This window comes from Xiphias gladius, chromosome 9, assembly GCF_016859285.1.
Source record: "Xiphias gladius isolate SHS-SW01 ecotype Sanya breed wild chromosome 9, ASM1685928v1, whole genome shotgun sequence".
NCBI lineage: Eukaryota > Metazoa > Chordata > Actinopteri > Istiophoriformes > Xiphiidae > Xiphias > Xiphias gladius.
This window is the reverse complement of record NC_053408.1, coordinates 6,738,763-6,756,612: the sequence shown is the minus strand read 5'-3', so window position 1 is coordinate 6,756,612 and position 17,850 is coordinate 6,738,763. Positions and strand designations below refer to the sequence as shown.

General features: G+C 40.8%; 2 protein-coding genes across 3 annotated transcripts in view; one reads left to right on the top strand and one right to left on the bottom strand.

Moving 5' to 3' along the window:
• LOC120794244 (guanine nucleotide-binding protein subunit alpha-13-like) overlaps positions 1-4,443 on the bottom strand; it is an 11,801-nt gene extending 7,358 nt beyond the window's left edge. For both annotated transcript variants that reach the window (XR_005708109.1, XM_040135115.1), the window contains exons 1-2: positions 4,056-4,443; positions 2,640-2,866 (exon numbers count right to left, since the gene is read on the bottom strand). Coding sequence is in view for 1 of the 2 variants with exons in the window: in XM_040135115.1 (XP_039991049.1) it covers positions 2,640-2,866; positions 4,056-4,338 (510 nt within the window). In the remaining variant the exon portion in view is untranslated. The remainder of the gene's footprint in view (positions 1-2,639; positions 2,867-4,055) is intronic.
• Positions 4,405-17,850, top strand: LOC120794243 (regulator of G-protein signaling 9-like). Its single transcript, XM_040135114.1, has 17 exons — positions 4,405-5,344; positions 7,118-7,214; positions 8,030-8,080; positions 8,263-8,369; positions 9,502-9,553; positions 9,635-9,693; positions 9,773-9,849; positions 9,934-10,015; positions 12,168-12,230; positions 12,768-12,797; positions 12,963-13,024; positions 13,947-14,060; positions 14,186-14,301; positions 14,463-14,550; positions 15,166-15,304; positions 15,423-15,505; positions 15,961-17,850. Exons 1-17 carry the CDS (start codon positions 5,276-5,278, stop codon positions 16,148-16,150), a joined length of 1,479 nt encoding a protein of 492 aa, XP_039991048.1. The 5' UTR covers positions 4,405-5,275; the 3' UTR covers positions 16,151-17,850.

Sequence of the window (17,850 nt, the reverse complement as noted above, 5' to 3'; positions counted from 1 at the left end):
GATTCTGGCCGTAGCTCTGGCTTCACCTGAGTAAAGAAGCTCAAATCTGTGGGGACTGGTGGTTTTCAAAATCAACAAAAATCACTGAGATAAAAAAAAAAGGAGAAGTGAAACTAGAAGAGCAATCTCTCTGAGCTCTTTCTGTGCATTCTAAAGCGTGACAGTGCCTACAGTTTATATGAATGTGCTGTAAAAGCAAAAGTGAAACATAACATTAAATAACAAAGTCAGTTTGACATTTTTACAGTAACCACTTAAAATAAAGTCAGATCCAAAAAAAAAAAAAATTTAAAAAAAAAAAAAAAATCAAAATCAGGTGAGTTGGGAGAGAAAATGTTTATGATTGATTTTAAAAAACCCAACACTGTGATCTTTGTACTACACAAAGCAAGAGAATCCATGTGTGGTTTCAGTGTGTACATGTGTTTTTAATGACAAATACATGCAAGCCTGAAGTCACGTGTGATTTGTGATGCAAATACTTTAAGAGCATTGTCAAAACACAATGGGTTGTATCTTCTGGCAGAGAAACAAATTACTTGTCACTAACAAGAGCAGGAAAAATTTAAACACCTCCCAACAGAACCACTCTTAAGCTGTGATAATGACCTGAGGTTTTACATTTATTTCACATTTAGGCTTAATAACAATGTTTTATACACTAGGACTGCAAATAATGATTATTTTCAATTTGTATTAATCTGCTGGTTGTTTTTTTGATTGATTGCTTATTCGTTTGGTCTGTAAAAAGTCAGAAAAGCCCATCACAGAGCCCAAAACGACACCTATAAATGATAAACTGGTTTTATCTGACCAACAATTCAAACCCCCAAAATATTAAACTAACTACAATTTAAGACAAAGTAAAACCAGCAAATCTTCACATTTGAGAGGCTGAAACCATGAAATGTTTGGCATTTTTGCTTAATAAAATTCATGATTACCAAAATAGCTGCTGATTCATTTTCTGTCTATCACCTATTCCTTTCAGTTGTGCAGTAATCTGTATCTATTTGTAGTCCTGTCGCTGTGTTATGCACACAAGGAATGAGATTAAAAAAACGTAAAAAAAACGTAACATGCAAACGTGTAAATGTGAGAATAAAGGCTGCAACTTTTTTCTGATCAACCGTTTAGTCGATATAATATCTAAATATCCATAAAAATTTCACATAACTTTCCAGAGCCCAAGGTAACTCCTTTAACTTGCTTGTTTTTTCTTATCAACAGCGCCAAACTCGAAGATATTTAATTTATAATGATATAAAACAGAAAAAAAGCACAAATTCACATTAGAGAGACTGAAACCAGCAAACATTTTTTCGTAATAAATGGCATTGTTGTCTATTGATTTTCTGCCCAACAACTAACCAGCTATTTTAAATTTTTAAATTCACTTTTATGTATTACCCTCTGTTTGTTGGGTATAGCTAGATAGATTTCAAGTTGTATATTGTGGTTCTGCATGCCCATGTTTAATGTCGGACTGAAAATGTGTCTTGTGTGTTTATTGGTTTTCTGGTTTATATTTTGTCTGTTATGAGTAGGTTGTTTTATATAAAGAATAAAACCAAACTAATTGTTTTGCTGCTAAATGAATGATCAACAATAACATAATTGTTAGTTGCATCCCCACATGCCCACAGAATGTATGTGTGTGTGTGTGTATGTGTCCTTTTACTTGTGTAACTTGAGGTGTGTGACACTCTTAGTGTTTGTGTGCAAATAACAGAGTGGGAGAGCCAGGACTCTGTTTGTAAGCATAAAGCTGTTTAACTACAGATCAACATTCCTGCTCTGATCACTCTATTCCCCTTTCTGTCTGCACAACCAGCTCACACCAACAGGCCGAGTGTGTGTGAGAGGCTAACAAAACACCATTGAGAGCAGTTCAGCCTTATGCAACTGACAGAAAAATTTTAATTTTCTGCTTTTGCCTCATTACGACTTGGAGAGCGACCTGGAGAGCGACCTGGAGAGCGACTTGGAGAGGTGTGTCGCCTATTTTCTCCTCAGTGGGGTCTCCTCAACAGCTGGACAATGTACAAAGTTTATGACGTGACCTGACAGCTCACATACAATGAACAAATACTACGCAGCATAATTAGGAATCTTTTAAAACCGCAGCAGGTTGTGAAAGTAATACCAGGCAAAATAAGAGCACGGAAAGGTAACAGTAAGGACATGTGAATGTGCTCCCGAACACAGCTGTGGTGTTATTCTTGGGCAAATGTCAGTGTGTTAAAACGTGCATGCTGACAACCAAGGACTGGTGAGAGGTGTAAACAGGAAGCTGACTCAATCACATGTCTGACTGCTCAACATCAGAGCGCCAGAGACACGATAATCAGAGTGAGAGATGCGAAGGTAGAGGAAAGGGACGATGAATTAAGAAGAAAATCAGTTTCATTTTCTATTTAAACTGTTATTTTCCCTGCCCTTCAAATCTCTGACTCCCAACGCCCAACTTGAAACAACAGAAAACTTTTACCGGATTGAGCCACATAAAGAAAAGTTGTTATCAGTGTCGATCAAAAACTGGGCCTCCATTATGTTTCAGTAATGTTCTTTCAATGTGTGTTTTAGTGTGTGTGTGTCTGTGTGTGTGTGTCTGTGTCTCTATATATACATCCACTTACCAGCTGAAACTCCCTGCGACGATCGTAGGCATTCTGTATACCCGAATCTGTCCACAGAGCTTTGATGGCGGGCAGGTACTGCAAGAAGATGGACGTCTCCAGCTGCCCCCTGGCCATCATAGCCGACCGGGTGTCGAACGCCATCAGGCTGGCCCCATACTGCTGGTTGTCGGGGTCGCCCCAGGGGATGTGCAGCTTCTCCCGCGCATCCACCAATACACGTACACCTGGAGGAGAAGTGAAGGCATCACTTTCAGAGAGGCCCACTGGTGGCATCTTAAAATCTAGCAGGCCCGATACGAATGAACCCTAAGGTGGAAGAGAGACTAGAAGGGCACGCCAACAAAAAATAAGACAACACCGATGTCCTACAAACCTGTTCTGTATGACAAGAGTGATTGTAGCAGGATGTAAAAATTATGATTTTAAGGTATCGCAGCTACAAGATAAACATAAATCCAATACACAAAGTCACAATTCACCAATATTTTCTAAATATGGCTACAACTAATGATTATTTTTAGAATTGATTAAGCTGCCCATTATTTTTTCGATTATTTGATTTATCGTTTTGTCAACAAAATGACAGTATATAGTGAAGGGTGGCCATTACTTGAAACGTCTTTTCTTTCTGACCAACAGTCACAAATCTAAATATATTCAGTTTACTATCATGTCTGTCAAAAAAAAAAAAGCAGCATCTAATCCTCATATTTGATAAGCTAGAAAACAGAAAATGAAATGATTATGCTGCCCACATTTTCCTATGGTTTCTGTATTAGTAACTGATCTCATAGACATGTAAAGGGGGTTGGACAGTTATAGCAACACCTTACCTTGCAAGTGGTGCACACGAATACATTTGTGAAGCTTATAATGATTTATACTACAGTTTATATATCGTGGGGACTGCTGAGTGGTGTTGACACAACCCTGTGGCAATTGAGGGATCACTGTGTTAACCTTGGATTACGCCGTATTGTGCGATGTCCCTGTTATTTAGTGCATTGCCTGTACACACCAAGTGTGGACGAACGGGAACAAATTACAACATAACGCGGTGGTGGGCTTACCCTCCATTAGCTTCATCCCTGGGTTAGTTGTTGAGCGACAGAGCTCGCCTATGGCTATTTGATACCGCTGGCCTGTGCATAGCCGTGATGAACATTTCAAACATATTAAGACAAGACGGCTGTGAACTCTTAAAGAGGGGAGATTGAAGCAGAATCACGGTTCACATGGGTGTGCCGAGAGCAGATGTAGACTGTTTATATATGTCTTCTCACCCAGCCCAGCGCTGCCGAACAGATGTGGAAACTTTCCCATCCATTTTCAGCGCCTTTCTGGGGCCTTTCTGTCGCGGCGTAACGGCTTTATTCCCCCTCCCAATGTACCTGCCGTTCGCAGCGAGGTTACCTTTGATAACGTTGCTGTAAATCGTGGCTCTGAACTCCTCTCGGGCTTGCTGGTCGAAGTCCTGGCCGTGGATGATCCGCATTTGTTTGAGGAAAGTCGACTTGCCGCTCTCGCCAGCGCCTAGCAGCAGGATCTTCACCAGCCGTTTCACATACGGTTTCTCCCGGGAGAGACATCTGTCGATCTCCTTGGACTTTCGGAGCTGTTCCACCTCGCCGCTGTTGAGCAGGCATACAGGTAGACAAACTTTTAACACGGACCTGGTCGGCAGGAAATCCGCCATGTTCGCATAAACTTCATCGATGCTAATTTGATGCGCGTTCGCGGGGCGCAGGCACGGGACCAAGCCCCTTCCCTAAACTCAGGAAGTAGTGCTACTGACGCTTTACCATCAATCTCAAGCCACTTTACACTTTTTTTTTTTTTTTTTTTTTTAAAGAAGCCATTTATAACTTCTTAACTCCAACCAAACGTACCATTGTTTTTTGTCGTTAGCTATGTCTTGGCCTAGACAAATATAACTAAAGCTAGCTTTTACGAGGTTTACATGAGAACATGTGAGTTGAAAGTGTGGGCATAGATAGTTTTCAACTTTTAACGGCCCCAGCGACGCAGTTACGCAGTTTACAACTAAAACGCTCAGACGTGCAACTAAATTTAAACACTCTGTAGTGTTTTTAACTGGCGAAGCGATCTGAGAATCCAGTAAATTTAGCAATAAATCGGATCACTTGACTGGACTGCTGGTACCAAGTCGCCCTCTGCAGGATTGCTTCGGTAACTGCGTAGCAGAGTTTGACCGTTAGAGAAAAGCCGAGCTCTGAATGGTTGAGTCTCCTCTCGCCTTAGGTGTGCTGCCTTCAAATGGCGTTGGAAGAACGGCCGTTTGTACTCGAACGCGCTTCAAGAGATCAATGAAAATTGGAAATGCAGACGGAAAAGCCTCGATTTTCCTACGACTAGGCCGATTCACGAGTAGTCGTAGAAAGCTAATTTGATCACAACTTCCACTTGTACGCGAAAGATGAGAATGTAACAGCAGGTGTATAACTCCCAACCCTCCACGGAGGAGCTGGTGGAGGGCACATGAAGGCAGCATCGGTATCGATTATCGCACTGCCCCTCCAGCATCCCCACACGACACAGGGTCTCACAGGCGGCGGCGGCGGCGGCAGCAGCAGCGTCGTAGACCTGTATGCGAGAGAGTGAAAAGCATCACCATGACCATTAGAAACACTCTCCGCGACCATGGACAGAGGTATCGACCGCGGATGGCTTGTCTCAAGAAGGTAGGTTATCCTTTTACACCGGTGGGGATGATCGCAGCCCTGCTCAGGGCTTATAGACGATACCTGCAGACGCACCTATAGACAGGTCACTGACATGAATTCCCCGACACGATACTTGGGCTGCAGTGGTCTGTTGTAACTCCATAAACCATGGCTGTGCTGGCATCTGCTCTTATAAACTGCGCGAGCACCTAAAACAATCTTCATTCTCCGCAGGTCCTCAGAGGAAACCGGGTTCTCATGATGCTTTTAGTGTATAGATTTGTTTAGGTTGGACTTTATCTTTTCTTTTTTTAAAGCACAAAAGCTCAAAGGTCCTATTCGGACAACAGGATGCTTTGAGGAAATGCAAAGAAAAACAGATAATAAGTATGCCGTGTTTTCAATTATGCACTCAAATCTGAATTTAGGTTAGCACAATTAATCAGAACCAGTGAAAAAATAACATTTCGTGAGAATAAAAGCACCCAGATATACATGCAAGAGAATGATAAGGTATCAAAATACAGCAAATCACATGTCATTCTGGCTCCTGTTCATTGTCTATATCTGCCTGTGGCACTAAATGTTGTACTGTGTTTTGTTGCAACCTTTTCACAGTGATAAGGTCATTCATTTTAATAAGCATTAAGCCTGGATCAGTATCGGTGCTTCCATCTACACCAATCACCCTCTGGAAAGAAGTTAATCCAGGCACCGTGTATTGGAAAGCAACAGCCTGGTCCTGTAGCCAGAACGGGGCTCGGTTCGTCGTCTCACATTTCAGATTCATTCACTTTTGACATTAGAGAAATTGTGTAGGAAATAATTGAGGAAAAAAAGCTAATGGAGCTTCATTAGCAACACATTTTCAGAATCTCGCCATTCCAGATGCAGCGCTCGAAATGTCCCGCTTTCCAGGGGAATGCTCACAGAGAACTCATTACCAGGAGAACTTCAGGTTTTGGTCCACGAAAGGCCGCTTTGGTCTGGCTCAGCCTGGGGCTTATGGCCTCTCCAGGATGACTTCAAAGCACAAAGCCACTTCAAACAGGCCCGGGAGTCAGCTGCATACACTCTGTCTCTCTCACGCACCCGATTTCACACACACTGAATTAATGTGTTACACAATTTTCTTGCTTTCCGGTACACACCTGAGCTGCGGGGATCCGATGACATGATAGCTTAAAAAAAACTGTGTACAGGGCACTGACTCACCGCAAACCTCCCACACAAGCCAAACAAAAGCCACGAGATCAGGGCATGTAACAAACCTCTCATCTTACCTCTCAGCATGTTTAAAATCAATGCCGAGGTTCAGAATTTTAATGTTGTTTTTGGATGAAAAAGCGGAATAGCCATGTTGAGAGAATTCACTAATCACGGCAACTAAAACACCCAACATTTGTCTGATAGGAAGTATTAATTACAGGCTTTGATAGTGAGGTTTAATATCTCGGAGGGACAGTTTGCCTCAGAGTTTTCAAGTAAATGACGGGCAGTTAGATGCCATTTTCCCCAAATCTTAATTAACCAGAAAAGAGGTTAACAGTGACGTTGTGCTTGCTGAAGATGAGGATAATCATCACGATCACCATCATGTCCTAGATACTCTACAGTGAATTATTCTCCAGGAGATTTTCATTCACGAAAATCCATATAACCTACTTTTTTATCCACAAAATACAGTATGTGCTGCCCTGATTTTCCCATCCTGTTGTCAACCCCCCCCCCACCACCACTACAGTCAGTTGTTGTGGTAACCTCTTCTAACTCCTTTATAATCCAATGTAGGCAGAGAAGGTGCTACTGGAGATGCAGGATCCCAAAACAGGAATCAAGTCACAGCCCCAGCGACTGGTTATCACGACAATACCACATGCAATTACTGGTAAAGAGGGCACACACACGCACACGCACACACACACATGTTGAAAAAATGCACATGTACAGTAGTACACACTTGGTGTTACTCAGGGGCCGGATGAGTGATTTTTCCCTGCATAGTCTCACTGGAGGAAACCAGAGCTCTGGGCTCAAACTCGAGAGCTACAGATTTCATCTCCATGACAACCCCAGCGGTCTCGGAGTCAGAGACAGGGAAAAAGTAGGAGGTGAAGGAGGAGGATGATGATAGAGCGGGCGAGGGGAAAAAAAACAAAAGCTAGTAAAAGACAGAAACAAGAGAAAAACATAGAGACACAGTGAGGAGGCGGTGGTGGTGGAGGAGGAGGAGAAGAAGAAGAGAGGGAACCTAGACTTCTACGTCATCTGAATCCAGGTAGACGAAGGAGTGAAGCTTAGCAAACATGCAAAATGTCTCTGCATTCCATTCACCTTCTCTCCTTTTCTTTTCTTTCCCCTTTTCTATCATTTCCTTTACTTCCTATCCTTCTCTCTCCTCTTCTCTCCTTTGTTTTCCTCCCCTCTCGTCTCTTCTCCTCTCCTCTCATCTCCTCCTTCCTTTGTTTTTCTACCTCTGCTTCCTCCTGGTCTCCTCCTCTCCTCCTCCCTCTGTCTGTCTCCCCACATTAGCAGTAGAGGCCCACACACTGTCGACACAGTCAGTGGTGGTGTATCAGAGAGGGGTCTGGCATTTACAGGCACACACCCACCTACCTATCGAAACACACTCAACGCTTATTTCTTGTTGTTCACTGTCAGAGCTCCCTGAGTTATCATTTACATCTTTTCTTTTATCCTCAGGTGAAGACATAATTGCATGGATAGCAGACAGATTTCAAACGGACACACAAGGTGCGAGATGAGGCAGCTGATGCCATCAATGCATTTACATGAGTCTCTTTTTGTTAAAAATCCAATTTTATGACGTTACCGTGTTAGGTCTTATTGTTTCCCCCTTGCGAGTAATTAGAATTGGCCAGAAATGCCAGAGCAGCTGTTAAATTCCTGCTCATCTCTCTGTCTTTTGTCTTCAGAGGCGAGGAATTTTGGCTCTATGCTGGTGGCATTAGGATACATCTACCCTCTACAAGACCACAAACGCTTAGTGGTCAAACCAGATGCGTCCCTCTATCGCTTCCAGGTAAATGACTGCATTTCACATTTTTTGGCCCAGATTTTAAACCCAAGGGAGCTTCTTACCTGCTTAAATAGCATTTCTACATATTATGACATCATTTTCAAGTTATACTACTGACTCATTCAGATAAAATATATAAGAAACTTCCTTTAAAAAATTTCTTGTCTTGACTTCTTTTGAAGGCTGGAGATTGAAACTATCGCAACATCTCACAAAGGTTTCTCAGAAGTTTTCCAATACTAACTGTCCCAGTAAAGGGCATTTCACATTTTTACTATTTTTTCGTGATAAAATTGCTATTAGGGTACAATGTTACCGACCTTTATGTTTTATTTCATTACATGTAGATCGCATTTCTCAATGCATTAAATATGCTCTATAATTGTACTGACTTGAATAGGGTGAGGCGATATGACAGTACACAACTTGAGATGACAGGAATCAAATATCTGGTTGTATTATGCCATTGTGGCAGTGGCGGCAGCAGCAGGGCTAATTCATGTCAATATTAGACTTACAGGATTTTTGCATCGATGTGATGATGCACCCTGATGTTTCATGTATTTAATTGAGTGGATTAGTCAAAACAGACCATCACGATCTTGTTATAATCTTATTATCTTATTGTTTTTTCTGACCAAGAGTCAAGACATTTATTTTTACAATGATACAAAACAAAATCAATCAGCAATTCATCATATTTGCCAAAATGATTTCGGCGTTTTTGCTTTATAAATGGCCTAAATTAATTGAATATCAGAATTGTTGTGGGTTACATTTTGGTTGATCAAATTGATTCATCCAAAGAGTCTCATGTTTTGCAACAAAAACGACAGATGAAAGGAAGCTTCACTGAGGAACTATGGTTTTTCCGGCCTTTAAACTTAATTTTTTGCAAATTTCATTATGACTGCACTAACATGCCAACAGAAAATTGAAACGCAACAAAAAAAAAAAGGCAGAAAGAAGGAGAAGAGTGTGTGCTATTATTGATTAGTCATTTTGTGACGTGAAACCTCAAACTGGTCTGGTTTTGATGATCCTGATCTAATTCTTGTTCTGACCTGTAACAGATAAATCCAACTCACAATAACACTTCTGACGTGATGTTAAATCTGCCTTTTGTCCTTTCCAGACACCGTACTTCTGGCCCACCCAGCAGTGGCCTGTTGAGGATACAGACTATGGTGAGCTTGATGACATTTTTTTTCTCAGGTCCTGTTATCATAACTCAGTTGACACTCCTTTTTTTTGTTTCATTGCTGAAGCAATCTACCTGGCAAAAAGAAACATACGGAAGAAAGGAATCCTGGAGCTGCACGAGCAGGTGAGAACGAGTCCGAGAGACCCAAGAGAAATTCATTTTGTTTGTTGGCATTTACTGACACATTATTTTATGTCGTCAGGAGCAGTATAACCGTCTGCACAAGCGGATGAATCATAAATGGGATTTTATAGTGATGCAAGCTAAAGAACAGTACAGGTCGGTGTGAAAGAAACTCAAAGACATCACTCGATTTTAAGATCACAAAGGTGTTAGCGTTCGTGTGTTTGTGTGTGTGTTTAGGGCCGCAAAGGAGAGGAAGAAACCAGACCGTGTGGTTTTTGACTGCCAGGAGAGAGCTTACTGGGTGGTTCACAGACCTCCGGTGAGAATACACACACACACACACACACACACACACACACACACACACACACACACACACACACACACACACACACACACACACACACACACACACAAACACACAGAGATAGTTATCAGACTTGTACTGCATATACAGGATGCAGCTTCATTTAGATAACAGTGGATTGCTAGCAGATAGAGAAGTCTGAAAATAAAATACGCTCCTCCTCTCTACTTCCCAGGGTATCTCATTATCTCTACCCTTGATGCCTCATTACAATTACATGTCCAGTCAGAGGAAAAGGGCATGACTGATTAATATTTCACACTGCATACTGTAGGAGGTAATGTGGTGCACTGGTTTGCACCTCGTGCTAGCAGCATCGTGAGTCTTGGTTTCACCCTGTGTGCTGAGGCTTTATTACTGACCAGGCAAAGTGGGCAGCTTCTTTCCAGGCCTCCTGGTTTCCCAAATGACCCAGGTTCCCTGTGTGTCAAGTGGATTGTGGATTGTGAAATATCAACTGAAATTATAAGGGCCTTAATGCAGGTCCTGCTTTATAACATAATCTTGAGGCTAAGACATGAATGATCTCGGGTCACATTGTGTTATTATGGTACATATTCCTGAAAAAAATAATTTTTATCAAACTATCTCAGGATTATTGACACACAGCAAACCTGTGGTCAAGCAGTACGCCTACTTACTTGTTGGTCTCTGTGGTTGAAGGCAAAATATAAAGAAGCTGCCATATGTAGTAGTTTGCACTGTACCTGATGGGCACTTTTAATGGAGATTTAGAGTGAGCCTATACAACTGAACTGCGACCAGCAGGAGTTCAAGACAGTACGTAACAATTACAGGATCGTGGTCAATGCTAAAACATAGTGTAACAGAAGCACAAGTATAGAAGAGCATCTAAGGTTTTGTAACATTAGCCACCATAAGCTAATGGTCATACCAGACCAAGTAAGGCTGCAGCAGCAAAACTCCTGAGGGAATTGAATGAGGATGCTTTTTATTGCATATGAATTTAACTTACTTTAATTATTAAATTCTTTCAAAAATTCCATAGTCTCACATTAAAGGTCGAAGGGCACATATACAATGCACGGAGAGCACAGGGTAACTAGGGACCCAGTAGGTTAAACAGGTCATGGTCACATGTCGTCCTCCCTCTCTCCTGTTGGGATCTTCATTACGGGATGTGAACTATCAAATAAAGCAAAACCACCACTTTAATTATTGCATGAATATTTGAAGGAGTAGTTGTGTGTGTATGTTTTAAACAATCAAAATACAATGTGTTAAAATCTGAGTTCAGAGGTGCTGTTAGTTGTATTTTTTTTTTTACAGCCAGGCTAGCTATTTCCCCCTGTTTCCAGTCTTCATGCTAAGCTAAGCTATTTGACTCGTGGCTCTATCTCTGTACTAAATGCACATGAGAATAGTATTAATCTTCTGATTTAAGTCTCAGCAAGAATGTGTTGAATGTGTCTCACAATGTTGAACTATTCCTTTAACCTTCTTGTATGAATAAATCAAAGGAACTAGCTTTTAAGCTTTTAACTTCTTCTTCCGCAGGATATGTTTGCACTTTTTCTTGAGATTCAATATCAGAAAATGACATTTTCTATAACTTACTCTGTTACAAAATTTTATTGAGAGGGTTTCTGAATCGGCACGTTATCTATAAATATAGTAGCTCTGGGAAACAGAAAGAAGAGAAAACATTGTGTTTTCATTCAGGTTACATAATATCATGATGTAAGCTGCACTATTTTTCCCATTTGACAGTTACACATGACTCATCCTTTTATTCATAAAAGTATCATCAAAGTAAGCTTCCTGTCTCAGCTAATATCATTATCCAGGGACAGACTCAACCAGAATGCTGTAAATGTGGTTTCATGTCAATGTGTTTTTTAAAGCCTCTGCTGGAAACAAAAAAAATAACTTGAAGATATATTTGTAATATCCAAGAGTAAATTCACAGAATCACATTTTACAAGTGACTGGTGTCTCTCCTCTTGCTGTCTCAGATGGTCAGGAAAAGTGTGACACAATAGCAGGGTATGATTAGCATCATAAAATGGCCATCTGCTTAAATTAATTAGTCCTTTGGTAAACACACATTGTGTATTCTTTTATTGTTGATGTGTGCGTGCAGCCAGGGACAGTGAGTGCCATGGACTATGGACTGGATCGACGAGTAGATCCTAATGCAGATGAGGTAACAGGTGAGTCTGCATGTCCTGTATAAACATAATTCCTGTCAATCAGCTTATATTGTATAAGAGGCTTAAAAGCATGGATCCAGGTGCTGTAAAGGCTACTTATCTTCCCTGTCCTTTCCCTGTCTGCTGTTTCAAACATGAAACTATCTTTTACTAAAATTAATCTCTTCTCTTCTCTCCTCTCCTCTCCTTTCCTATTCTCTCCTCTCCTCTCCTCTCCTCTCCTCTCCTCTCCTCTCCTCTCCTCTCCTCTCCTCTTCTCTCCTCTCCTCTCCTCTCCTCTCCTCTCCTCTCCTGCAGGTGTTGTCCATGGCTCTATTTTTGTATCCAGACTTTTAAACTGGAACACTTACACACACCACCCAATATTTATACTTGACATAATGCATTCCTTACATCCTAACCCTAACCATTACAACTGCGCATACAAGTACACACAGCACAATATCCCACTTTGTCTCTGCATATTTTTTTATCTGTGACATGACACATATCTGTAAAGCAACGTTTAATATATGTGTTTTTTTCCCCAGGCAAAAACACCTGACTTCTATGAGAGGATTGTAAGTCAGATTTTATACTCCTCTCTTTCTTTGACACTCCAAACATTTTTCTGTCACCGTATTTCTTCTAAACCAACAGTCGTGTAAACTACTAGCAGTGAGCCACAGAGACAGACTTATTTTCCTCACAATTCATAGCTGCCATCTCTCTTCTGCTCCCTGTAGATGATCTTTACCCAGCAGTCTATCATGAGGCCCAGAGTGAAGTCATCTGTGTCCATTGGCGCGTAAGATAGCCCATCGTATTTCCAGCTGTCCTATATCTGTGACAAACCAAAGTGTATGTCTCAAAATAGCAAACACACAATATCTTTATTATATCTGTAGTGACTGACCTGTAAACGCAGGACAGGCAAATCTGATGCACGGATGAGATTTGATGAGAAAATGTGATGCAGTATCTGTAGGTCCAGTGACGTATTATCATGTTATCAGCCTGCGAGCAAGTTACAAGCAATTTGTAAAATATATTATAAAGTATATAGGTTTATACAATTCTATAAATCAGTTGCTAGTTGAGAATGGTTAGAAATCTTATTTGCATCTGGAGCCAAATCTACATCAAAATACAGATTTCATGCGGTATACCGTACGTGCAAGATATTTATCATTCAGTAAAGTGTACTAGCTCTTGAGAAAACAGTGATTATGTGAAGAACTCCTTTAAAAGAATTCCTGGATTCAAAATAAAAAGCTCATCACTTAGGTCACTTATCACGTGGTCTAACCTTCCACGACGTTTCAGTAAAATCTGTTAAGCCTAATTGCGAGATACCTTGTTCAGTAACAAACAGAGAAAGAGAAAACATCATTTCAGGATGAAAGTAATGCATTTTACATTTCAACAGTTAGCCAAACGGAGAATCTGCTCTGGTCACTAATTTAACCCCGCTTGATTGAGTAGGAATCCTATGATGCCAGCGAGGTGACTCCTGTGTATAATTTACCAATTTGGCTAATATTTAGTGGTGTGACTGACATACTTGGTTACTTCCTCTCTAAAGGAATAACCCCTTTTACTCCGAAGTGTACTTATGTAATGTGACATAAGTCCTTGTCTTTGGCTGTATCATTGCCTGTGATGAAAAAGTTCTGTTTTTTTTTTTTCAAACATTACAGGCAGTAAATTCTTTTCCCCTGTTCTTGCAGGTTGGTGAAATACTGCGCCACCTATAACAGCCACGACCCTTTCCTCTCCAAGTGTCTTCCCAGCAACCCCTGGCTCACTGATGACGTCACATACTGGACCTTGAACATGCCCAAGTGCGTCAGCTGAGGATCATGTATAATTTTCTATTGTGTTCATCGAAATTCAGCTAAATTGGAAATATCTCGTGCATTTTTTCAATTTAATGACTTTCTTCCTCTGCGGTCATTTGTGTTTGTAGTGTGGAAATACCAAGTAAAATGCGTGTGGAGAGGTGGACGTTCAGCTTCGGAGAGCTGCTCTCAGACCCTCGAGGACGAGATGATTTCAGACTCTTCCTGAAGAAGGAATTCAGCGGTACGATGGTTGATGACAGAAATGTCACTGTTGCAAACACGCTACACTGTAGATTCAGTTTTGGACCTGCCGTGTTAATTTCCCAGCCACTAGATGGAGCTAAGAATAGCGTGGTAGCTGTGCTTTCTATTATTTTCTATCCTATTTTTGAACCGTTTTAGGGGAGAACTTGGCATTCTGGGAAAGTTGCGAGGATCTGAAGTGGGGCACAGCTGCGACGATGAGAGAGAAAGCAGAGCAGATCTACAAGTAATGTCTTGTCTTAATTTCTAGTCTGTGTGGAATTTTATTGGTCTTCTCTAATGAATGTTCATACCAATGAAGGTTGAAAATACAGCTGGAACGATTAGTCGATTGATGTATTAGTCCATTGGTTGATGACAGAAAACTAATCAGCACGTGGAAAAAACAGGCCAAACTTTCTCTGGCTGCAGTTTCTCTGATGTTAGGATTTGCTCTTTTTCTTTGTTTTACATCCCTGTAAACTGAATATCTTTGTGGTCTGAACTGTTACAAGACATTTTAACAAGACATTTCCGAGGTTGTGATGGATATTTTTGGCACAGGTTTTTAAATTAAATTAAATTTAACTAAAATAATTAATCAATTAACGAAAAAAAATGCTGCACATTAATTGATAATGAAAACGATTGCTAGTTGCAGCCCTACTTGGAGAATTGATTGGTGATTAAATGATAGAAAAATACGATCAAATTTTGTCATTTTACATTTTAAGCAGCCATGGGGATGTTTTTGCCATTATTTGAAAACAGGAGAAATATGCTGAAACTGCTGCTTAAGAGTCAGGTTTTGCACACGTATTAAACTGTTCCCCATGTGTTTTTTCAAATCTCTTGATCCCAGGACTTTCCTGGCACGTGGTGCACCGCGGTGGATCAACATCGATGGAAAGACAATGGAAGTAACAGTTACCGGTCTGAGACACCCACACAGATACGTCCTGGACCCAGCCCAAACTCACATCTACATGCTGATGAAGAAGGTCAGTAAACACACTGGTGGGTGGGTTTGACCACAAGATAACGTTGTTTAAATTCCCACAGGCTTATACTCCATATTACTAAACACCACTTCATGATGTGTTTGTGTATATTTTACAGGACTCATATGGGCGGTACATGAAATCTCCAGTCTTTAAAGACACGTTGAAGAAAGCCATCTGTCCTGAGGAGCACAAGTTCACGTAAGAGGCAACTTTCAATTCACTTTTTTGCATTTAATTAACAGCTCTTTCAGATGAAGTTGAACTTTTATCCTCTGCTTCAATTTAGAAAAAAAGTAAAAACTTTTAAAAAGTCAAAATTCAATTATCTCAACCAGCCAGATAAAGAACAAGTGCACAGTCAGAAAAGGCACGACAAACGAGGAATAGAAAGCAATGATTCACCACAAAGTATGAAATAGGAATGACGACAGTCTGAAAACTTAAATTTATGGTTCTCCTCTCTTTGGCTGATATTAGTATCCCTGTAGCTTCCCAAAACTACCATATCCGTCACTCTCCAAAACTTAATTTTCCTCTCTCCTTTCCCTCCCTCCTCTTCTCTTTGCTGGTCCACCGTGTTCTCCTCTCTTTTTCATCCTTCTCCTACTTCTCTCTTCCTTACACTTAACGGATCAATCCTTCTGGTCTCCCAGTGATGCCCAGTTGGAGCAGAATGCGAAGAACAGACGGCCCAGTCTCAGCCCGATCATCCTCCGGCAGCAGGAGCAGGAGCAGAGGGCCAAGATGGCTGCCAGTGCCCCCGTTGACATCACACAGGTCATGAGCAAACTCAGCAAGCAGGGCAAGGAGGTGCCCCCTCGTCCTCCTCGTACTAAGAACTGAACACAAACATGTGATGTTCAGTGACGTAGGAGATTTTAATACTAACAGTCAGGGTTGGGAGCAGTTGAGATTTTATTTAATAATTTAGTTGAGTCATTTAAAAAGAAGCTATATGTTTATTTGTTAATGATAATGTCTACATTTTAATGTCGTTTAGTTTTATTTTAAAGCTGCTATAATCAATATTTTTATAATAAGAAAGGAACAAATAACTAAGTGTAATGTGAGAGGAGCTGCTCGTAATTACAAACTCACAGAGAGTTATAACCCAACTGCAGTTCTCTCCAGTTCTATGGAGCTTTTTAGCGTCTTTCAGCTCATTGTTTTGGTTTTTCAGCCCACAGCCTTACTGTTTGGGTTCACTCTCCCCGCTCTCATAGTTTTATGCTCGCTGCAGGTAGCTGTTTTCAGTGAAAAAAAACAAAGAACAAGTGAACACTAACTGTCCATCACCAAAGGGCAGACAGACAGAGTTAGTGACTAGCTGATTAACACAATGTAGCATTTTGCAGTTAAAGTGTCAGCTATCTCTTTCATTAGTTAGTGGAGACCAAAAACAGAGCAGCTAAAATGAGAGTAAACGTTGGACTTACATTCATCGGGTGGCCAGAAACACGACTCCAAATGAACGCTAATGTTGCTCCATAACTGCTGGATGTGTAGATAGGCGACAGTTTGCTAACAAGTTAAGCATATCAACCTAAAAGGTGATGGAAGATATGTCCGTGTTTTGTTTACAGTTTGTTTCCACTGCCCACAAGTGGACAAAAATGAAGTTGTTGCAAGTTTAATGATATTCAAACATCCAAAAGCATGCAGTACATAATATATCCACATCAAAAAATCACAAAGGTCTATTTCCAATGTGACGTCTAGCGGAAAAAAAGGCTCAGAGTTGGTGGTTATTTCAGCCTTAAAATGTCACAGACAACATCTACATCATCCAGTCCCGACCCTGCGAAAACCCCCCTGTCTTGTTGGTTTGTTTGTTAGCGCTACAGAAAGTGCAAGTTTTTTTGTTTTGTTTTTGTTTCTTTTTTTTTTGTTTTTTTCAAAAAAGCACATTCTAAAGCGATGTTCGAATGGGAATATGCAATACTGAGAACGCAATCTTAGTTCAGTTGCATTGTATTAAAGCCACTGTTAAATATGCAAATTAGATAGCAGAATTATAAATAGTAAACTAATATGAGACCATTTGAAAGGGCTAAGTTCACTCAACTTACAAAAAAACGTTTCGATCCTTCCCACTACTCTCTTGTGATATCCTGCCCTATGCGTACTTTTCGGTTTTACGATGTATTTTCCCAGGTTTTGAGCTATTTGCTGATGAGACGTTTGAAATAATAAATGAAATTTACTTACCTGGCAAATGTCTCAGTGCCAAATATCGCAAAAAAACCCCTGGACTCCCGAAACCACTGCGAGAGGTAAAGACTTGTGATTTGGGTGAACTGAACCTTTAAACACATCACACACCTCCTGGCACGAGTCATGTCGAGCACACACTACAGGCAGAGGACAAATGACCATGTTGAGACCTCTTTTCCCGTCTGTTACATTTCTGTCCACACAGGCTGTAACTCTTGTCGGCCATGCTGTCTCTCATAATGCATGTGTTGTACTGTCCATCCTCACTCATAAAGTGTTCTGTACTGTGCTGTGTGTTTTGTTCATCATCAGTCATAAGCTAATAAAAT